Below are 15,938 nucleotides of genomic sequence, written 5' to 3'. Positions count from 1 at the left end.
CAATGAAATAACCCCATCATTGTCTATAGTTACCAATGAAATATAACTCTCTACCGTTCCTTTTGCTCTAAATTTGTCATTGCCACCAGTTACCAATGAAATATAAATTTTAGAATATTTTTAAAGACCCGTAATCGACCGCAATACCCCACATCAACAACGATCCCAGTATTTTTAATCTGTACACCTTCACTGCCCTCTCCCCAATCAACGAAATCACTAATGCCCAAAGTTTGTGAGTAATCTCACCTTTAACCGGCTTGGACAGTAGTCACCTCGCGTCTCAGGCAGGAAACAGCACAATGCAATCAGAATCTCGGTAGGACCTCCATTTGTGGTGTCGTGTCGAATGCTGGTGGGTATTGCTGTCGATCAAAGAATCCCTTACGCTGTATCGTTGGTTTAGAGACTTTTATTAAGACCACGAGGTTACAGCCTAAGTACAGACGCGATGTCCGGAGAACCAGACCCAAATAAATCTTACTGCATTCTAACTCTCCGTCGTTGCTCCCCCCTTTATATAGCCTTCCAAGAGTGGAATGGCTCCCTCTACTGTTCAATCCCCGTATCTTACAACCCACTTCCTGTCTGTCATATATGACGTCACGCTAAAACCTTCCCTCTTGATAGCAACAATCAACCTTCTTTCAGTTCCATTTAAACAACATTTAACACCATCATATTGTCAATACACTACAGTCACAAATATCATACCCCCAAGACATGCTAACCTTTCACCATTGCAATAACATGGGAGGTTAGCATTTTGGGGGGGGAGTATGATATTTTCTCACTCATCATTTTTCACAATTCATTTATGATTATCCGTCCTCGTGGTAGCTTCCACATTAATGTACAGTAGAAGTGTTTAGAAACATATTCTATTCTTATTTGCAATAAAAGTGACTGCAAAATGACACAATACATTATTTACCATTAATTTCTATTGGGCACAAAATAATCTGAAACACAACCAAAACAAACAGCAAATGCATCCAACGAGTTTGTACAGTCACAAGCTTGATGTTGTCATTGTGTGCTAATATGGGACTAAATACTACACTTTTTACTACTTTAATACACATAAGTGAATTTGTCCCAATACTTTTGGTCCCCTAAAATGGGGTGACTATGTACAAAACGTGCTGTAATTTCTAAACAGTTCACCCGATATGGATGAAAATACCCTGGAATTAAAGCTGACAGTCTGCATTTTAACTTCATAGTAACTGTTTCATTTCAAATCAAAAGTTCTGGAGAACAGAGACTGAAAAGTTAAATAAATGGCACTGTCCCAGTACTGTTGGAGCTCAGTGCACACAATACATACTGTATATACCCCAAATACTTAAAATGCACCTCTTTGATTCACTTGTGCATAAAGCCCATCTATGTAGTTAAGGTGTGGTTCCTGGGGCCCTCTCCTGGTCACATTGACTTCAGCGTACTCACTCTCCTGCCCCTGGACCCTGTTCCTGTCCTGGGCTGCAGCTGGGGTCTCTTTGGGCCGTAGTTTGGAGAAGTCTATGTCACCATAGTGGATCTCTTCAGGCTGGTCTTCTGCAGGTTCCTCTGGTTTCTCTCCGGCTGTGGTCTGGTTAACACACACCGTCCCAACCGGGGAGTTCTGTGGAGAGAACACAGAGAGAGGAACAGGTGTAAAGTTCTAAGCTCAGTCATTTGTAAAACTCTAAAGGCAGCAGGTTACACAACACATACTGAGAGGATGTCAATGACAATGTCAATTAAACTGACAGAAGAAAATAATTACATTTTGACAACAAATGAGCTCCAATCTAAAGGATACTGTCAAAGTCCAACAGCTATTCTGTTTTCATTCAATGTTCTCACAGGATGTGGCATTGCTATCAGTGTGTTCATCTCCCCCTAAACTTCCTCTAAAATTATGTTAACTTCATGGCTTTGGATAGTTTCAGCATTAATTCAGTAATTGCTTAGATACACTTTGTAGATGGTTTTTGAAAGTTGAGCCTTATTCCCACCTGTCCCTGTGGATTGTCCATCCTTTCAAGTCCATCGGGGAGCCTAGAGTTTCTCCTCCTGGAAGACATTTAGAAAGGTATTCTGAATGCACTGAGATGGTTTTCATATGCAAAAGCACAAACACAACATAAATAAATAGTTTTGCATTGATGCCAGGAATAGTTTTTACCATCCATAAAGACTGATCAGGCTGATAAGAAAAAAGGCCCCCAGAGTTCCTGCTGCAACCCCAAACACCATTGGGTTAACAGGCTCTTCTTGCCCTGAAAATACAGCACATATTATGGTCATTTCTCACAAAAAGATCACTAAAGTACACTACATGAACAAAGGTATGTGGACACCTGCTCGTCGAACATCTCATTCCAATATCATGGGCATTAATATGGAATATAGAATGTCATTGTATGCTGTAGCGTTTAGATTTCCCTTCACTGGAACTAAGGGTTCTAGCCAGAACCATGAAAAACAGCTCCAGACCATTTGTCCTCCTCCACCAAACTTTACAGTTTGCACTATGCATTGGGGAAGGTAGCATTCTCCTGGCATCCGTCAAACCCAGATTTGTCCGTTGGACTGCCAGATGGTGAAGCAGGATTCATCACTCCAGAAAACGGGTTTCCACTTCTCCAGAGTCCAATGGCAGCGAGCTTTACACCATTCCAGACGATTCTTGGCATTGCACATGTTGATCTTAGGCTTGTGTGCGGCTGCTCGACCATGGAAACCAATTTCGTGAAGCTCCCGACGAACAGTTCTTGTTGCTTCCAGAGTCAGTTTGGAACGGTAGAAAATGCTGCAATTGAAGTCAGATGACTTTTACGCGCTTCGCGCTTCAGCACTCAGCTGTCCCGTTCTGAGAGCGTGTGTGGCCTACCACTTCGCGGCTGAGCCATTGTTGCTCCTAGAGGATTCCACTTCATAATAACAGCACTTACAGTTGACAGGGGCAGCTCTAGCAGAGCAGAAATTTGACAAACTGACTTGTTGGAAAGGTGGCATCCTATGATGGTTCCACGTTGAAAGTCACTGAGCTCTTCAGTAAGACCATTCTACTGCCAATGTTTGTCTATGGAGATTTCATGGCTGTGTGCTCAATTTTATACACCTGTCAGCAACGGGTGTGGCGAAATAGCCAAATCAACTAAATTGAAGGGGTGTCCACATAATCTAACATTGTGCCCAACGTGCCCGTTTTACCTTTAATAGCCAGCTTCTCTTCCTCTGACTTCCCAAGGCCGTGACTATTTCTTGCTTCACAGTAGTACAGTCCTCCATCACCAACAGTCACATTGAGGGTGTAACTCTGTCCAGATGCTACCTGTGTTGGTTTACCCCCACTGATCTGGAACCAGGTGAAGTTTGTCACAGGAGGGTTGGCTGTACTGCTGCAGGTCAGATTAACACAGCTGCCCACTAATACTGGACCAGCTGGACTGATGGAGGCTGAGGTGTCCTTAGGAGAGACTGAGGGAGAGGGGCTCATTTAGAATGTATCTGGATGTGGTATATTGAATAGTCTAATCAAAACCACTCTAGAATAGAATTATCTATTCTACAGGAAACTTTGACTAAATCTTACATGAAACGTTAAGCATCATGGTATGTTCAGCTGTCTTGTTGCTTGTCCCTACTGGGTAGACTGCAGTACAAGTGATGTTCTTCTCATGATGAAGGTATGACGGAGTGAAGGTCACCGTGGAGAGATCTGATTTGGTTTGGTCTGGATTCTCCTGCAGTTGGTTCTCAGGTGTGAACTGTGTTGGGAGAGTCCATGTCAGCTCAGGGGGGTGTTCGGGACAGGGAGCGACAGCAGAGCAGTTCAAACTGATAGGGGTCCCTTCCTTCACCTCACCTGAGACAGTAATTATGGGACTGGGAGGCAAATCTGTAATACATTAAAAATAAATATATTTTACTCTGACAGGCACACTGCCTACTTGGACGTATTCTACTCATATCATTTTAGAAAAGTTGATAAAAGTTAAATAGTCTCTGTCTCTTCTTACCCCTGACATCTATATTAACAGACTTTTCAGGGTCTGTTGCACGGAATGGTTGACTTTCAATCCTGAAGAAGTATTTATCAGAGTAACTTGTGGTTACATTGAAGAAGACTGTGGTGCAGTTCTTCTGGGAAATGTTTCCAGTTATCTTCCCTTGATATCTGTTGACCTTCTTACTACTGTTAAATACAACATTGTCCGGACTCTGAGCAAACTGTGGTGATTTTTTTATCCACACTCCAAAGGTAAGTATTGTGCTGTTAAATTTATAGTCATTTTGGTCAGGAATATCAAATGCACATGGGATTTGCACACAGGAGCCAGTCAGTACATCCAGTCTATCTGGCATTGTGGCGATCAAACCTCGTTGGCCAAAACAGGCCAAAACACCTGCAACATAAAGGACAACATCAGGGAGGTTATGTGATCTTTTCAGTACAGTCACTCTCTCCCAATATTCTGCCTCTGCATCAAAACATATTAATTAATTTCAATGTACAGGTGATTCCTGATGTCGTGACTCCATGCCCTAAACTGGAACATGGACATATCTGGAGCAAAGAATGTTTGAATCCAAAATATTAAACTGTACTTATCAGGAGTCAACTGTACACTTTTCTAAACATTGAGACAGATGGGAATATAGCACATACCATGAAATATCATCACTTGTGCTTATTCCTCTGTCTGATTCCTAACTAGTTGTTGCTGTGTGGAAGACTCACCTGACATAAAGAGGCCAATGAGAAAAAACATGTTCTCAGGACAAGCCATGTGAGAACTCACACACTACTGATCACCTGAAACAGGACAAACACACACTTACTGGTAGAGTAGCTTAACTCACACAACACATTGCATTGAACCATCCCCATATCAAATACAGTATGTCTTTCAGTTGTAATGTGAAGCTAATACATGAACGAATAGCAGTACTATGAACATATTAAATCTAATTTCTTGTAAAGAATTTCCTTAAATGTATTTTGAACATTGAAATTAACAGAGAATATAGTGAAGAAGTCGAAACGATCGTGACAGTCACTTGAAACATTACAGAGGTGGCCTTAGCCATGTTCCACCAGTTTCAAATGAAATGGGCCCTAGCTGTCCACTGACTGATTCTCAACACAAAGTGTGTTTTATCCACTGATTCAACAGCTTTATATGGCCTATACATTTAATTACGCCAGGAATGAAACTGTTATACATAATAGGTTTTTAGTTGTGTGATAATCATAATAAAAGCAGTTTATTTTTTTTTGGGGGGGGGTAAATGTACCTTTTTGGGGTTAGGAAAGTCAACAGCATTTTGAAACGAGCCCCCAAAGTCCGCCCCTGATACATCTATAAATATAATAAAGGAAACTTTAGGTAATATAACCATCTCCCTCTCCCCTGTCTCCCAGGCTTCAATGGAAATATCTGTGGGATTTGTAAAATGTTTTAGCTAAATCATAAACTAAAATCCACTATTATTTTAGGTTTAGGACAAGACAACAGCATTTTGAAACGGGACACCAAATTGCTAAGTCAGCCCCCGATACATTGTTAAATACAACAAAGGAAACTCTCCCCTATCTCCAAGGCTTGAATGGAAATGTGTGTGGGATTTTTTATTTTTTTAGCTAAATAAACCAAAAACCACTATTAATTTTACACAAGACAGAAAAAGAAAGTTCGATACAAAACAAATTGTTGTCACATCATTTTTCAACATGAAAAACAGACTTGGTATGAAACATAGTAACTGTAATTGTATCTGACTGATTCTCACAGACCACTCAACTTCTCCTTCAATAACTTCCTGTTGTTCTTGCTTCACTTCCTCTTTGGAGTCTATTTGCCAAGCAGAGCCTGGTGGGCTGGATGCCACATAGAAACATTATTTTCACGCCACTTCGATACGGAATGGACATTTCCGTATCAGGCAAGGTAAATGTGTGCAGCAAGTTAGGAGAATTACGGTTACGGGTTATGGTTAGCGAAAATGCTCTCCTAACCAGGGTCGGACTACGGCATTTGGGGCCCCGCGGCACCCCAACCCCCCAGTGGTAGTTCAGGCTACCACTCACTGTCAATGGATAAATTAGTAGGTATTAGGTGATAGATCAGAACCAACATTTAGAAGTATCTTACTGCGCTTTCCATGACATAGACTGACCAGGTGAATCCAGGTTAAAGCTATGATTCCTTATTGATGTCACTTGTTAAATCCACCTCAATCAGTGTAGATGAAGGGGAGGAGACAAATTCAAGAAGGATTTTTAAGCTAGCATCCTTGTTGAGTCCATGCCCCGATGAATTGAGGATGTTCTGAAGGCAAAAGGGGGTGCAACTCAATATTAGGAAGGTGTTCCTAATTTTTCGTATACTCAGGGCCTTCAGAAAGTATTCATAACCCTTGACTTATTCCACATTTTGTTGTGTTAATGCCTGAATAAAACATTGATTAAATGGATTGGTTTTCTCACCCATTTACATTTACATTTACATCATTTAGCAGACGCACTTATCCAGAGCGACTTACAAATTGGACACAATAACCCATAATAACAAAGTGAAAATATGTTTTTAGAAATGTTTTGAGATTTATTGACACTGAAATACAGAAATATCTCATTTAAATAAGTATTCACACCCAAAGGTAGATGGATTATTTTAAATATGTTATTGGACCATAAACAGATATGGCTCATTAACCTTTACGGACCAAATAATGATGATCCACAATTCTTTGACAATAAATATATAATAAATTATCAAGCCTGCAAGCAACTCAAGACAATATTATTATGGTGGGGGATTATAATACTGTTTTAAATAGCTCAATGGACCGTAAAGGAAATCTCACCACAAACAATCACCCACATGCTCTTAAGGAAATTGTGAATGTCATGGATACATTAGAACTAGTAGATATATGGAGGCTTAAATATGCTGATCTAGTGAGATATACATGGCGGAGACTGAATCAAGCTAGTCGTCTTGACTTCTTTCTTATCTCATTCTCGTTGGCACCAAAAGTAAAAAAAAAGTGTTGATAGGGGACAGAATGCGGTCGGACCATCATATAATAGGCATATACATTACTCTTACTGAATTTCCACGTGGCCAAGGATATTGGAAATTTTATCAAAGCCTATTGGATGATAATTTATTTATAATTAGAACAAAGGAATTTATAACTGACTTTTTCCAACATAACACAGGTACAGCGAATCCCCTTATTGTATGGGACACCTTTAAATGTGCCTTTAGAGGCCATGCAATTCAGTACTCATCTCGAAAACAAAAGCAATTTAGGTCAAAAGAGTTTATACTAAGAAAGGAAATAGAAAGTCTAACAGAACAGATAGATGGCAATAAAAACTGTAACATAGAGGCTCAGAATAAATTAGAGGAAAAACTAAAAGAAATGGAGAAACTTATTCAAGAAAGATCAAGTGTAATATATTATAAAAATAAAGCAAACTGGATGGAATATGGGGAAAAATGCACAAAATTCATTTTTAAATCTTCAACATAGGAATGCTACCAAAAAGAACTTAATGAAACTGGTTACAATAGACGGAGTCACCCATAATTCACCAAATGATATTTTGAAGGAAGAAACAAAGTACTTTAAGCATACGTTTTCGTTTCAGTCGCCTCCATCTCCTCTAACTGAAGCTAATTGTAGAGATTTTTTTTTCTGTTGATAATGTCAAATTAACAGCCACACAGAAAGACTCATGTGAAGGTGAAATTACAGAGGAGGAACTTCTGGATGGAATTAAAGACTTTAAGTCTGGGAAAACTCCAGGGTTGGATGGCATACCAGTCGATGTATACCAAACCTTTTTTGATATACTAAGAGGACCGTTATTAGCATGTTTTAACCACTCCTATGTAAATGGTAGATTATCTGACACTCAAGAAGAAGGTCTGATCTCATTATTACTGAAACAGGAAACAAGTGGAAAATATAAAGATCCAGTCCATTTACAAAATTGGAGGCCCCTTACACTTCAGTGTTGTGATGCAAAAATCCTAGCAAAATGTATAGCGCATAGAATTAAAAAGGTATTGTCGGATATTATTCATTCTAATCAGACAGGTTTTTTACATGGAAGATACATTGGAGATAATATAAGGCAAGTATTGGAAACAATAGAACACCATGGAAAATATGGGAAACCAGGCCTGCTATTCATAGCAGACTTCGAAAAGGCATTTGATAAAGTTCGACTGGGGTTTATATATAAATGCCTGGAGCATTTCAATTTTGGAGAATCTCTTATAAAATTGGTCAAAATCATGTATAGTAACCCTAGGTGTAAAATAGTAAATAATGCCTATTTCTCAGAAAGTTTTAAACTGTCAAGAGGAGTGAAACAAGGTTGTCCACTATCGGCATATCTATTTATTGTGGCCATCGAGATGTTAGCTATTAAAATCAGATCCAATAATAATATCAGAGGATTAGAAATACAGGGCTCAAAAACAAAGTTGTCATTGTACGCTGATGATTCATGTTTTCTTTTAAATCCACAACTAGAATCCCTCCACAGCCTCATAGAGGATCTAGATGCATTTTCTAACCTCTCTGGATTACAACCAAATTATGACAAATGTACTATATTACGTATTGGATCACTAAAAAATACAATTTTTACATTACCATGTAGTTTACCAATAAAATGGTCTGATGGTGAAGTGGATATACTCGGAATACATATCCCAAAGGAAATAAATGATCTCACTTCAATACATTTTAATAGAAAGTTAGCAAAAATAGATAAGATCTTACTACCATGGAAAGGAAAATACCTGTCAATTTGTGGAAAAATCACCCTGATTAACTCTTTAGTATTATCCCAGTTTAGCTATTTCCTTATGGTCTTGCCTACGCCTAGCGAACAGTTTTTTAAATTATATGAGAAAAGAATGTTCAATTTTATTTGGAACGGCAAGCCAGACAAAATTAAAATGCATATTTATATAATGAATATAAATTCGGAGGACAGAAATTATTAAATATTAAAGCATTAGACCTATCACTAAAAGCTTCAGTCATACAAAAGTTATACTTAAATCCGAACTGGTTCTCAAGCAAATTAGTAAGATTGTCTCACCCAATGTTCAAGAAAGGCCTTTTTCCCTTTATTCAGATTACAACAACTCATTTGCAGTTATTTGAAAAGGAAATCATCTCCCAAATATCACTATTTCTAAAACAAGCCATAGAAAGTTGGTTGCAATTTCAATTTAATCCTCCAGAAACGACAGAACAAATAATGCAACAAATATTGTGGTTAAATTCAAATATACTAATTGACAAAAAAACCTTTATTTTTTGACAGAATGTTTAAAAAAGGTATAATCTTCGTAAATGATATCATCGGTAGGACTGGTGGAGTTATGTCGCACATGCAGATAACAAAAACATATGGAAATGTCTGCTCTACCCAAAATTACAACCAAATAATTGCAGCCTTACCGCAAAAAGTGGAAGAGGAAAGTGGAAGGGGGAGAAAGTAAGGAACTTGTCTGTCGGCCTTGCATTAAAGAACATAATTGGTTAAGGAAAACTGTGATAAAGAAAAAAGTACATCAGTTTCACTTAAGGACCAAAGGATTGACAGCCGTCCCATTTAGATTGCAAAATAGTAGGGAAGAGATCTTTGACGTACCGATCCCATGGCATAGTGTTTATGAACTGACACGCAAAACGACACCGGATTCAAAAATTTGAATCTTTCAATTTAAATTATTATATAAAATTCTTGCTACCAATAGAATGTTATTTATATGGGGGATACAATCTTCCCAGCTCTGCAGATTTTGCTGTGAAGAGACAGAATCATTAGATCATTTGTTTTGGTTCTGTCCATTTGTAGTTTGTTTTTGGACACAGGTCCAGGAATGGCTAAAGGATTGCAATATTTACCTGGAGCTAACCTTGCAGATAGCATTACTCTGTGATCTGAAAAGTCATAGTCAATCAATCAATAATATAATATTACTTTTAGCAAAAATGTTTATTTTTAATTCACAATCTGTAGAAGCAATGAGAATAGAAAGGTTCAGAACTTTTGTAAAACATCACAGTACGGTTGAAATATATATGGCAAATAGAAATCCAATATGGATGGTGTTAAGAGATAGATGGGAGGTATTGAATAGAGTTGAAGGATGGGATTAATAACAAATAACAACAAATAATAACAAAGATAGCTAATAATGTAAGCATACTGTGTCCATAATAAGTATATAGGTTGTATGTTGGGAGCTTTTGGGAAAGAGCACAGTTAGAAAGATATGGCAAATAGAAGCAAACCGGATGGACATCATGAAAATGATCGGAGAGGTTGAGAGTAGAAGAAGTTCAGGAGCAAAAAAAAATGTGTGTATGTATATATATATATATATATATATATATATATATATATATATATATATATATATATATATATATATATATAATATAATTATTGTAAAATTAACTTTGTCCATAAGGTGTAGATAGTAAGTATAGACCGGAAGTAGAGGCCTGGGCATTGTTGTTCACTAATTTACTCCAAGTAGGGAAAGGATGGCGGGGTTGAAAAGTAATAAAGGGGAGTATATATATAAAAAAAAACATGGGGGATTGGAAGTGATGCAGACAATTACATTGATAGAAGATACAATATATCTGCAATATTAAGCTGATCCATCTGTGACGATCCCGGCTGTCTGAGTCGGGTCCTGTCTGGTGACTAGTGTTCCTGCTCGTATTCTCCAGTTTCCCGAGGGTTCGGGAACGCTCCGGGGAGCGCTCTGGTTTTCCGCACCTGCATCCCATCAGCAATCTGCACACCTGGTCCTGATCATCACCCTTCTTAGGCTCTGGCCCAACATCCAGTTCCTGCCGGATCGTTAGCCATGAACAGTATGTTGTCAGCGTATCAGTCTCTGAGCCAGTAGTGTTAGTTTTGTTGTTTTGCACCTTTTTGACTTGCTGTGTACTGACCTCCGTTTTGTTCTGTCTGCAGTCTCTCACCCGGAACCTTCACCCAACCTCTGCCTGATGGTCGGCGGCTGCCGAGCCAGTACCGGACCAACCACTGCACCCTCAACAACCCATCCACGCCACCCGCTCTGTTCCCTGGATTATTCAGCTTCACTCGGACTCTATTAATAAACACTCACCTTTGTCTCACGTACCGTGTCCTGGTCTGCTTCTGGGTTCTGGCTTAGTTAACCGTGACAGAACGATCCGGCCAGTAATGAACCCAGCGGACCTGGACTCTGTTCGCCATGCTATTACCCAGCAGGAGAAGATGTTGGGCCATCATAGCACGGTACTACAGGAGATCGCGTTGTCAGTTCGGAACCTTTCTACCGGTCTGACGGAGGTCCAGAACCAACGCAAGTGTCCGGTGGAGGATCCACTACCGGTTTCACCCATCTCGCCTGCCGCTTCTGAAGCTGTGTCCATCCGTGAGCCCAAGGTTCCGGCGCCGGATAAGTATGAGGGAGAGCTGGGAAGATGCCGTTCCTTCCTTATGCAGTGTGGACTAGTGTTCGATCTACAGCCCTACTCTTATGCCACAGACAAGGCTAGGATAGCCTTTGTGATTGAGTTGCTGCGTGGTCGAGCGCTGGAGTGGGCTTCAGCCGTTTGGGAACGACAGGATCCCTGCATGGCTTCATACCAGGGGTTCACGGCCGAGATGAGGAAGCTCTTCGACCATTCCGTCCGAGGGAGGGACGCAGCTAGGCGCCTGTTTTCGCTTCGCCAAGGAACTCGCATGCGTGGCCGACTTCGTGATCGAGTTCAAGACGTTGGCTGTGGAGAGTGGGTGGAACGAGGAGTCTCTGCAAGCGGCCTTTTACCAGGGTCTGTCGGAGCAGCTCAAGGATGAGTTGATCTCCTATCCGGAGCCTAGTGACCTGGACAGCTTGGTAGCTTTGTCTATTCGGGTGGATAATCGAGTCCGAGAGCGAAGGAGGGAGAAGCAATGGGTTCCGTCCCAACCGATCAGCTTCTCAGGATCCAGTCGGGTCGTCAAAACTGCGCGGCTCGCTAAAGTTGGGAGGACTTTTAGCGAGCCAGTTTCGACCTCTCAATACCTCTGTCAGACCCCGTTTCCCGGCTACCCTTATGAACAGGAATCAGAGCTTAGCGATTAACGCTTTATCGATTCAGGTGCCGATGGAAGCTTTCTAGATGCCGAGTTGGTGGAACAGCTGGGGCTTTCCAAGGAGCAATTGCCGGAAGCCATTGAAGCTACCACTCTGAACGGCAGTAGTCTGGCACGTATCACGATGAGGACTGAACCGGTTAAGATGCGGTTGTCGGGGAATCATTCTGAGATGATTTCATTCTTCATTCTGCCGTCTTCCCATGTTCCTCTGGTCCTTGGATACCCCTGGCTGAAGGAACACAATCCCACGTTCGATTGGGTGACGGGCAAGGTAACGAGTTGGAGCCTTGATTGTCATGCTAACTGTCTCAAGACTGCCTGCCCCCATTCGGTTCCCAGTCAGGTGATTGAGGCTAAACCCCCAGATTTGTCCCTGGTTCCCGAGACATATCACGATTTGGGGGAAGTTTTCAGTAAGCAGAAGGCTCTGTCACTCCCTCCCCCACCGACCATATGATTGTGCCATCAACCTGGTCCCTGGAGCTGTCTACCCCAAGGGAAGGTTATACAGTATCTCCCGACCTGAACGTGAGGCGTTGGAGACCTACATCAAGGAGTCCCTAGCTGCTGGTCTCGTCGTCCCTCGTCATCACCCCTGGGGGCAGGATTCTTCTTTGTGGGTAAGAAGGATGGCTCTCTTCGACCGTGTATTGATTATCGGGGGTTGAATGACATCACGGTCAAGAACAAGTATCCCCTGCCCTTGATGAGTTCTGCCTTCGACTCCTTACAGGGTGCTACGGTGTTCACCAAGCTAGACCTACGCAATGCGTATCACCTGGTCCGGATCAGAGAGGGGGACGAGTGGTTGACGGGTTTCAATACACCGATGGGTCACTTCGAGTATCAGGTGATGCCGTTTGGACTGACCAATGCTCCAGCGGTATTCCAGAGTATGGTGAACGACGTCCTGAGAGATATGATCGGTCTCTTTGTGTTTGTTTACCTGGATGACATTCTGATCTTCTCGAAGGAACCTTCCGACCACGTCCAGCATGTCCGGCAGGTTCTGCAGCGATTGTTGGAGAATCGCCTGTTTGTGAAGGCCGAGAAGTGCGAGTTTCACGCCCACACGACATCCTTTCTCGGGTACATCATCTCCAGGGGAGAGATTAGGATGGACCAGGAGAAGGTTAGAGCGGTTCTGGAATGGGCCCAGCCCGGTACGAGATTGCAGCTCCAGAGATTTTTGGGGTTTGCGAATTTCTACCGCAGATTCATCCGGGATTACAGCCGTGTGGCCGCTCCGTTAACTGCCTTGACTTCCAGCATCAGGACCTTCAAGTGGAATCCGGAGGCGGATCGAGCGTTTCTGGATTTGAAGAGGCGATTCACCAACGCACCGATTCTCTCTCAACCGGACACGGCCCGTCAGTTCGTCGTTGAAGTGGACGCGTCTGATGTGGGAGTTGGCGCCATCCTGTCGCAGCGATGCTCCACGGACAGTAAACTCCATCCCTGCGCCTACTACTCTCGTCGCCTTTCGCCTGCGGAGAGGAATTACGATGTGGGTAACCGGGAGCTTCTCGCGGTGAAACTTGCCTTGGAGGAGTGGCGCCACTGGTTGGAGGGGGCGGAGCAACCGTTTATTGTCTGGACGGACCACAAGAATCTTGCTTACGTGCAATCGGCTAAAGCGTCTCAACTCCCGTCAGGCCAGGTGGGCGTTGTTTTTCGGACGATTCAAGTTTGCCCTGACGTTCCGACCTGGATCTAAGAACGGCAAGGCGGACGCCTTGTCCCGGATGTTCTCCAAGACGGAGGAGAGTGGGTCCAAGACCGAGACAATCCTCCCCGGAACTGCGTCGTGGGAGCAGTTATGTGGAAGATTGAGGAGGAGGTGCTGGCGGCCCTTCGGACTCAGCCCGGTCCCGGTAACGGTCCACCCGGTCGGTTGTTTGTGCCTGAGTCGGTTCGTCCTGCTGTCCTCAAATGGTCCCACGCCAGCAAGATGGCTTATCACCCTGGCGTGGCTCGGACTATGGCGTTTCTTCGCAGACGTTTTTGGTGGCCTGCCATGGCCGAGGATACTCGGGGTTTTGTTGCTGCCTGTCCAGTGTGTGCGCAGAATAAGAGTACCAATCGGCCCAGCTCTGGACTACTTCACCCCCTTCCTATTCCCCGCGACCATGGTCGCATCTGGCCCTGGACTTCGTCACGGGGTTGCCCGCTTCTGAGGGGAACACGGTCGTTCTGACTATCGTGGACAGATTCAGCAAGTTCGCCCACTTTGTGCCAATTGCCAAGCTTCCCTCTGCCTCGGAGACGTCCGAGATCCTGGTTAGGGAGGTTTTCAGGGTCCACGGTTTGCCCAGTGATATCGTTTCCGACCGTGGCCCTCAGTTTACCTCTGCTGTCTGGTAGTCCTTCTGTTTGGCCATTGGAGCTACGGTCAGTCTCACATCTGGTTTTCACCCCCAATCCAATGGTCAGGCGGAGAGAGCCAACCAGAAGATGGAATCAACGCTACGCTGTCTGGTCTCTTCCAACCCCACCTCCTGGGTCTCTCAGTTGCCTTGGGTTGAGTATGCCCACAATACTCTTCCTACATCTGCCACTGGGATGTCTCCCTTCCAGTGCCTGTATGGCTACCAACCTCCCCTGTTTCCTTCTCAGGAGAAGGAGCTCTCAGTGCCTTCTGTTCAGGCCCATATTCGGCGTTGCCACCGGACCTGGCATCGGGCCAGAAAGGCACTCCTTAGAGTTTCGGACCGGTATCAGCTCCAGGCGAATCGTCGCCGGATTCCCGCCTCCCACCTATACCATCGGAGATAGGGTTTGGTTGGCCACACGGGATCTTCCGTTACGGACTGAGTCTAGGAAGTTGTTACCGAAGTTCATTGGTCCGTTTGTGGTGGAGAAGGTGATCAATCCAGTGGCAGTTCGACTCAAACTACCGAGGACGCTCAGAGTCCATCCCACCTTTCATGTCTCCTGCCTCAAGCCTGTCTTCCTCAGTCCTCTGTTGCCTCCTCCGCCTCCTCCTCCTCCTCCTCGGATGATCGGAGGTGGTCCTGCCTACACGGTGCGTCGCATCATGGATTCCAGACGGCGGGGCCGGGGTTTCCAGTATCTCGTGGACTGGGAGGGGTATGGCCCTGAAGAGAGGAGTTGGATTCCGCGGCGACAGGTCCTAGACGCAGACCTCATCAGTGACTTCTACCGCCTCCATCCTGGCGCTCCGGGAAGTCCGCCCGGTGGCGTTCGTCGGAGGGGGGGTACTGTGACGATCCCGGCTGTCTGAGTCGGGTCCTGTCTGGTGACTAGTGTTCCTGCTCGTATTCTCCAGTTTCCCGAGGGTTCGGGAACGCTCCGGGGAGCGCTCTGGTTTTCCGCACCTGCATCCCATCAGCAATCTGCACACCTGGTCCTGATCATCACCCTTCTTAGGCTCTGGCCCAACATCCAGTTCCTGCCGGATCGTTAGCCATGAACAGTATGTTGTCAGCGTATCAGTCTCTGAGCCAGTAGTGTTAGTTTTGTTGTTTTGCACCTTTTTGACTTGCTGTGTACTGACCTCCGTTTTGTTCTGTCTGCAGTCTCTCACCCGGAACCTTCACCCAACCTCTGCCTGATGGTCGGCGGCTGCCGAGCCAGTACCGACCAACCACTGCACCCTCAACAACCCATCCACGCCACCCGCTCTGTTCCCTGGATTATTCAGCTTCACTCGGACTCTATTAATAAACACTCACCTTTGTCTCACGTACCGTGTCCTGGTCTGCTTCTGGGTTCTGGCTTAGTTAACCGTGAC

The 15,938-nt window shown here is 43.7% G+C and overlaps 1 protein-coding gene across 1 annotated transcript; it reads right to left on the bottom strand.

The window, feature by feature from the left end:
- Nucleotides 1-1,348: 1,348 nt before the first annotated feature.
- LOC121549436 (sialic acid-binding Ig-like lectin 7) lies at nucleotides 1,349-4,836 on the bottom strand. The gene is made up of 7 exons (XM_045210309.1): nucleotides 4,736-4,836; nucleotides 4,014-4,400; nucleotides 3,587-3,892; nucleotides 3,205-3,471; nucleotides 2,174-2,267; nucleotides 2,004-2,061; nucleotides 1,349-1,627 (listed from the first exon to the last, which is right to left on the bottom strand). The coding sequence occupies exons 1-7, from the start codon at nucleotides 4,782-4,784 to the stop codon at nucleotides 1,349-1,351; spliced, it is 1,440 nt and encodes a 479-aa protein (XP_045066244.1). The 5' UTR covers nucleotides 4,785-4,836.
- Between the last annotated feature and the right edge of the window lie 11,102 nt (nucleotides 4,837-15,938).

This window comes from Coregonus clupeaformis, chromosome 34 (assembly GCF_020615455.1).
Source record: "Coregonus clupeaformis isolate EN_2021a chromosome 34, ASM2061545v1, whole genome shotgun sequence".
In the NCBI taxonomy this organism is placed as follows: Eukaryota; Metazoa; Chordata; class Actinopteri; order Salmoniformes; family Salmonidae; genus Coregonus; species Coregonus clupeaformis.
Note: the sequence above shows the minus strand (reverse complement) of the source record. Positions and strands in the feature narration are given on the sequence as shown.

Coding starts and splice junctions, on each gene's coding strand:
- LOC121549436 (XM_045210309.1), bottom strand. CDS start 4,784: ATGGCTTGTCCTGAGAACATGTTTTTTCTCATTGGCCTCTTTATGTCA. Junction 4,401..4,735: donor CATTGGCCTCTTTATGTCAG/GTGAGTCTTCCA, acceptor TTTATGTTGCAG/GTGTTTTGGCCTGTTTTGGC. Junction 2,268..3,204: donor AGAGAAGCTGGCTATTAAAG/GTAAAACGGGCA, acceptor CTGTATTTTCAG/GGCAAGAAGAGCCTGTTAAC.